Source organism: Octopus bimaculoides, chromosome 10 (genome assembly GCF_001194135.2).
Source record: "Octopus bimaculoides isolate UCB-OBI-ISO-001 chromosome 10, ASM119413v2, whole genome shotgun sequence".
In the NCBI taxonomy this organism is placed as follows: Eukaryota; Metazoa; Mollusca; class Cephalopoda; order Octopoda; family Octopodidae; genus Octopus; species Octopus bimaculoides.
Window position 1 is genome coordinate 1,015,808 of NC_068990.1, and position 7,913 is coordinate 1,023,720.

Below are 7,913 nucleotides of genomic sequence, written 5' to 3' on the forward strand. Positions count from 1 at the left end.
TATATATATATATATATATATATATATATATATATATATATATACACACTTCTACATATATCCATACATCCACATATATACACATAATATATATACGTACATATACATACACATATCTACATATATCCATATACACACACATATATATCTACATATATCCATACATACACATATATAATATATATATATATATATACACACACACACATACATGTATCTATACATCTACATATATCCATACACACACACACACACACACACACACATAAATGTAATGTCTTAAATGTTTGGTAATTCATTTTCATTTTCTTGATTTGCATATTGGTGTGAGTTGGATAAATTTGCAACACACACACAAGTAACTGATACTCATCTTTGCTCTATTCAAATAATTATTGATTTCTCATGTTTAATAAATATTTATAATTGTTTGGTTAAGAAATTCACTTTGCAAACACATGATTATGAATTTGGCTCCACCGTGCAGCACCTTCAGTGAGTATCTTCTACCATAACTCCCGGGCCTGACTCTTTCCACATGAGAGAATTTGATAAATGGAGACTGTAAGAAGCCACTCATGTATGTATGTATGTATGTATGTATGTATGTATGTATGTAAAAAGCATCCAATATGCTCTGTTAAATAATTGGGATTAGGAAGGGCATTGAGCTGTAGAAACTATGTCAAAGTAGACGTAGAACTTGGCAGAGCCCTATGGCTTGTCTATTCTTGTCAACTCATTTCAGCATGGAAAAGAATGATGATGATGATGATGATATATAAAGGAAATTAGCTAAGGGAAATAACTCAGAGTGGCTGGTGGCATGTATCTTAAAGACAAATGAACATGAATGATAAAATTCTTGATTTATTAAACCATCTCCAATGCTCAAATATGTACCACTGGCCATCACGAACCACTTCTTTCAGCATGTTTTTGGTTCATTTATGCAAAACATCTTGGCCATAAATGTGTTCTGCACTTCTTTGTGTATGTCTAAGTGTTCCATCTGCTGGAGATAAAATATGACAACTGCTGTGCTGATGATACCTGCTTAAGCAGAAACATGTGTCCACAGCTGTCCTCTCATCTCTAGATAATCAGAATGTCTTTTCCTTAGTAGCTTATCAATTTTGGAGAAAATCGTTAATTCTTGTGATTATCTTCTCTTCTCATTTGATGTTGGTACCAACTGCCATCAAGTAACTGCTTAATTTTTTTCTAGAAGTGGAGATCATCATCATCATCATCATCATCATCACTACCACCATTTAATGTCAATTTTCTATGCTGGGATGGTTTGACAGGCACTGGTAAGCCAAAAGACTGTACCGAGTTCCACTATCTGCTTTGGCAAGGTTTCTGCAGTTGGACGCCCTTTCTAAAGTCAGCCACTTTACAGAATGTACTAGGTGCATTTTATGAGGCTCTAGTACCAGTGAGGTTACCTAGTAAATCACAAGACAAGACCCATCAACTGAGCAGGGAGTAGTACTGGGGTGGCTTTGTGCCAGGTGATGAGAGGTTATAATATAAGAGGGGACAGAAAGAGAATTTATCTAGGTTATTTAATTAATCTTTATATGCATGTGTGTGTAACTCTCATTTCATGTCTCCTCATTAACACTGTCAGTGAGAAAACAGTCTTTGTTTACAATCCCTTGTATGTAAAAGATCATGTAATTTTAGACTTTGAGATATGAGGACCAGTGGAATGAAAACTATTCCTTAGTTGGAAAATAGTTAGGTGCTGGCTACTGGAAGAGTATTCATCCATAGAGAATCTGCTTCCTCAAATTTCATCTAACCCATGCCAGTATGGAAAAAGCAATGTAAAACCAAATGAACAAACAAATGAACCAAAGCTGTTGTTGTTGTTGGCACTCTGTTGCTTACGACATTGAGGGTTCCAGCTGATCCGATCAATGGAACAGCCTGCTCGTGAAATTAACGTGCAAGTGGTTGAGCACTCCACAGACATGTGTACCCTTAACGTAGTTCTTGGGGATATTCAGTGTGACACAGTGCGACAAGGCTGGCCCTTTGAAATACAGGTACAACAGAAGCAGGAAGTAAGAGTGAGAGAAAGTTGTGGTGGAAGAGTACAGCAGGGTTCGCCTCCATCCCCTGCTGGAGCCTCGTGGAAGTTTAGGTGTTTTCGCTCAATAAACACTCACAACGCCCAGTCTGGGAATCGAAACCTCGATCCTATAACCGCGAGTCCGCTGCCCTAACCACTGGGCCATTGCGCCTCCACGAACCAAAGTTACACTTATATAAATCATCACATTCTTTATGTTTCAAAAAATCTGCTTTCACTAGGAAAAGGAAGCCTATTTGATGCCAATGAGGGTAGACAACAATTTATTGTGCTTCTTCAACCCAAACAGCCAATGAAAATATATGAGCAAATGAAGAAGTTTCTACATGGTCTCTTGAACTGCTTGAAAGAGCAGCTAAATCTTTCTCAAATGGCACCTTACTGTCTTGAAAGATAAACGGATGTATCAGGAAATGTAGTCTTAGATATCTGTAAAAAGACAAAGATTATATTTTGAAAACATTTGATCATGGATCTGTTGGTTTAACCTAGAGCAAGAGAACAACAATAGGGTCCTCTATATGGTCGCTTGGCTTGCTGGCAATATCAGTCAAATCTCCCTCACATTACATCATACAATTGCTAAAGATAAAAGGACTTATTAGATAATATAGTCCTACATATCTCCCAAAATAGGGAGTTATGTCGATGTTGGAATACCTTTGATCATGGGTCTCCTCAATCAGGGTTGACCCAGGGCTAAATAACAGCACTATCAAAAATTAAAATCCTTATAAGATGCTGATGTTATTTGGATTAAAATGAATTATCTGAAATCTCAATCATCATCATCATCATCATTTAAGATCTGTTGTCCATGCTGGCATGGGTTGGACGGTTTGACCAAGGCTGATAAGCTGAGGGGCTGCACCAGATTGTAGTCTGATTTGGTATGGTTTCTACAGCTGAATGCCCTTCCTAATGCCAACCACTCTGAGAGTGTAATAAGTGCTTTTATGTATGACCAACACAGGTACCAGTTGCGTGACACCGGTACCTGCCCGGGCTACGATTACACTTGACTTGATGGGTCTTCTAAATAAATAAAATAAATAAATACATAAATAAAGGTTTGGGGTTGAAGTTACAAGCCATAGAAATTCAACTTACATTATGATAGTTCTCAATTAAAGTCTGTATAATCCATGGTACCAAGACAGCTTGATCTATACTGGTCTGATCATTCCACAAAAGAACTGGTGACCAGCAGACAGCCAAAGAATATGATGACATTACGTTTTCTGGACATTCTGATACACTTTTAAGAAAAAAAACAAAACAATAAACACAAATAATAAAAACAAGAAAAACCCTGATAAACAAAATAAAGATGAACATCAGAATTAATACAGTTCTATATTTAAGAGATGAGGAATTATGTACATTATTTACATTATTTACAATTGACGGGTCAACATTCCTCCCTGATCAAAAGGGAGACTGGGGCAGTGTGAAACAAAGTGCTTTGCTTAAGAACACAATGCACTGCTCGGTCAGGGAATTGAACTCATGATCAAGTGATTGTGAGTGCAACAGCCTAACCACTAGGTCACATGCCTTCACAAAAAAAAAAAAAAAAAAAAAACTAGAAATATTCTCTGGAAATTAATTTCCTAACAAAGAGTTCTTTTGCTCCCATTGTAATTCCGTTTACATCTTGAACACATTACTGGAATATAAATCAACCTCAATACTTCACTGGTAGTTGATGTTCTCAAGCTCAGAAAGGATGAAACCCGAGTACAAATTTGAACTCAGAGTAATGGAACAAGCGAAAAATATAGAAAAAAAAGTCAATAATAAAATTAAAAAAAAATAAAATAAGCAAGTTGACTATGAGGTGGGTGCTGGAAAGTTCCTGGCTTTAAGAGTTTTGTGAAAGGCCTGGTTGCGGGCCCAACCTTCTGAGTTCTTTTACAGGAAAAACTGAAGGACCCCTGCAATAAGTGTGTGAATCTGCGAGGGGAATGTGTTGAATAAAACCATAATTAATTGATCCTCCTGTATTTTCTTTTAGGTAAAATCAGGAACTTTTCAGCACCCACTTGTACCTACATACATACATACACACACACACACACACATATGAGGGGTGCTGAAAAGTTCCTGGCTTTAAGGGTGTCGTGAAAGGCCTGGTTGGAGGCCCAACATTCTGAGTTCTTTTTACAGAGCTTAGAAAAACTGAAAGACACTGCAATAAGTGTGTGAATCTCAGAAGGGAATATGTTGAATAAAATCATAATTAATTGATCCTTCTGCATTTTCTTCTACCCAAAGCCAGGAACTTTTCAGCACCCCTTTGTATATAATTAGAAAGCATTGTGAAGTTCATTATTATATTTAACAATTGTTTTATCTGTATCAATATCTATCAATCAATGTGTGTGTGTGTGTGTGACAGTAATATCTGCAACCACATGTGGTGTGATGTCACAGGAAGAGAAATTTCAGTGTTCAAATCTTTCTCCCTCACTTTCAATTTTCTTTTCACTCCAAGGGAAGCTTATTCCAGCCAACATTTTTCTTTCTTTTTTGACATAAAAGAAACAGACTTACGTGAGCAACATAACAATATACAGGACAAAAAAAAACAACAAATAAAAAAAACAAGAGTAAATAAAACGAACTCAACAATTAAGCAAATTAGTAAAATAAGATGTCTATCAGCCAAAAATTAAAAAAAAAAAAAAAGAAACAGTTACTAAAACAATTGGTAACGAAATAAAAATTGAACAGTTGAAAGTTGTGAAAATTAGTTTAAACTCTCATTAAGCATTCATTCATATGAAGAGATGAGAATTTGCCAAAAGAAAAACGGAAAAAAATTGGAAATAAAATACAATTTTTATTTTAAATCCCCCAAAACCTCATGAACAAAAATGTAGAGAATCAAAACAAACAATAGAATATTGATAAATATTGAACAATAAGCTTTGTAGTCTGTTGAGGAATTTATGAGATTCTTGCCAAAAATGTAAATTTTCTGCTTTCTTACTAATGAAACAAGAAACAAACGAATTATTACAATGTTGGAAAACTAATATGAACCAAAAAAACAAAAACAAAACAGAAATAAAAAAAAAGGAAAATAAGCAATTTGGAGTGCTCATTACTAATACCAGGACTTGTAATAGATATATGCTACAGTGCATAATTGATGTATTTCTGGATATTTTCAGATGCATATGTTTGTGTACATGTATATCATACATACATGCACCTTCCATACACAGATGCATGTGTGTGTGTGTGTGTGTGCGTGTGTGTGTGTATTGTTTGTAGAAAACATAAATCCAAATTTCTGGAGTTAAGGATGTTCCCTGGTTTGAATGAGTCTTTTAGGATTTTCGTGAGTTCAACTATGCATAACTTGAAATGCTTTGTCCCATTGATGTAGGGGCTTGTAGGATTTTCCAGCAAAGGGAGATAATCCCTAATTGTTTACCTTTGAGTAGTGAGGCATTTCCCCACTACATGTTTTGAAGAGGTCATGGGCCAACAGGTTTGGGATCTGACAATACGCCATAAAGCGAAACCCTTTATGGAAAGGAAACCTAAAGTAATCCCATAAACCTGCTTTCCCCATTTTTAATATATATATATATATATATGTATATATATATATATATATATATATGTGTGTGTGTTCGTGCGGGTGACACGTAAAAGCACCCACTACACTCTGAGTGGTTGGCGTTAGGAAGGGCATCCAGCTGTAGAAACTCTGCCAAATTAGATTGGAGCCTGGTGTTGCCATCCGGTTGCACCAGTCCTCAGTCAAATCGTCCAACCCATGCTAGCATGGAGAGCGGACGTTAAACGATGATGATGATGATGATGATATATATTTTGATAGGAAGGACAACAAAGTTATATATGTTTATGTATATTATGTATTGGTATAGACATGTGATATGTTTGGATGATATCAGTCATGTAAGTGAGTGCTATCCAAAGGTGGAAGAAAACTGCTTAGAAAGGGCAAAATGTATATGAAGGATGATGATTTAGAAGAAAAGTGTCAATTAATCCTGTACGTAGAGTAGAAGATCTAGAAACATATTGGACTGATCTCAAGAGGCTGAACTCCATGAAGAAGATGACAAAGGACTGCAAAAAAGCGGTTCAATCCTACTGTGTGTCACCTTGGGCAAGTGTCTTTCACCAATTCCCCGTAGCTTTGGAATGACAAGTGCCATATGAGTGAAACTAGGTAAATGGAAACTATCTGGAAGAAGTCAGATGCATTGTACCCACAATATAAAGGACCATATATACATATGTTTTTTGTGCAAGTGTCTGTGCATAGATATATATACATATTTATGTATGTTTGTTTCAATTTTTGGCATAAGACTAGTAATTTTGTTGCAAGGAGTAAGTTGATCACATCAACCTCAAAAGGATGAAAGGCAAAAATTAACTCTGGTGGCACTTGAACTCAGAATATAAACATGTAAGAAAAGCCACTAAGCATTTTGTCCAGTGCAGGAATAATTCTGCTGTCTTGCTGCCTTATACATTTATCTATATTGGTAATAAGTTTAGTCAAAAGAAATGAAGGAACTGTTCCTTAGTTTATTGAAATACGGGCACAGAAAATCTTCAAATTTTCCATAGAAATGAAAGGAAATGAAATGACATAAAATAAAATTAAATTAGGTAAAATAGAATATTTACATTATTTATGAATTTTTCATCTAGTGCTAGAGGATACTTATATCTCTAGGAGACATGAGCACTCACATGCAATAAATGATGAAAATTCTTTAAATGTAATAGCATAAATATTCCACTTTATTTCACATTACATTATTTCATTTTATTATATTTTATTTCATTCCATTTCATTTAGTTTTGTTTGAAAATTTGAAGATGTCCTGTGTTTGCATATAAATAAGCAAGAAACAATTCCTTCATTTCTGACTAAAATTATGATTACCACTAATATACTTTTCTTTACACTACTTAAAACATTTTAAGTATATACACATGCACACACACACACACAGACACACACACATATATATATATATACATAATATATATGTATATATATATATAATATAATATAATATATATGTATGTATAACAGAAAAGAAAGTAAATTTTGAATGTGGTACAGCTGTGGATATGGTAGAGAAAGATTGGATATTTACCCTTAACAGACGGAAAAAACTTGCTAGCAGGGAGCTGCAGGGAGTTGAAACCTGTACCCCTCAGATTCCAGCCAAGTGCTCAAACCATTAAGCTAAACTGCCTGACAACCATTACCATCAATTCTAATGCTAAGTAGTAGTTTTTTTGAATGTGAGAACATTTTATAAACAAACTTTGGAAGCACCAAATATGTTGGTATTTTACGAACAAGAAAGTTACTTTTGAATGTAGTGTAGCTGTGAAAACAGTAGAGAAAGATTAGGTATTTTCTGTCTTCTAAGGGTAAATAGCCAACCTTTTCCTGCTGTTTTCACAGCTGTACAGTGTTCAAAATTTACTTTGTCTGTAAAATACCAGCACATTCAGTACTTCCAAAGTTAGTTTATAACATCATATATATACACATACATACACACACACACACACACACACACACACATATATATATATATATATTGAGCATTCTGATCTAGTAAACATGTTAGTCTTCAATTATGAAAGAATTCAGTTGTGATAAATAATGTATACGTACTTGTATAAGTGTTTTAAAATACTGCGTAGGAAGCAAATGTTAATTTGTGGTATAGTTCTTATTAATGAATACAGCCTCTGTTCATTTTTTTGCTCTGAAAAAAAACAAAACAAAAAA

At 34.7% G+C, this 7,913-nt stretch overlaps 1 protein-coding gene across 2 annotated transcripts in view; it reads right to left on the reverse strand.

Annotated features, from left to right (window-relative positions):
- The window catches only part of LOC106867312 (rho GTPase-activating protein 26), a 98,464-nt gene that overhangs the window by 1,517 nt on the left and 89,034 nt on the right, over positions 1–7,913 (reverse strand). For both annotated transcript variants that reach the window (XM_052971010.1, XM_052971011.1), the window contains exons 11-12: positions 7,797–7,890; positions 3,215–3,362 (exon numbers count right to left, since the gene is read on the reverse strand). In XM_052971010.1, coding sequence (XP_052826970.1) covers positions 3,215–3,362; positions 7,797–7,890 — 242 coding nt within the window. The remainder of the gene's footprint in view (positions 1–3,214; positions 3,363–7,796; positions 7,891–7,913) is intronic.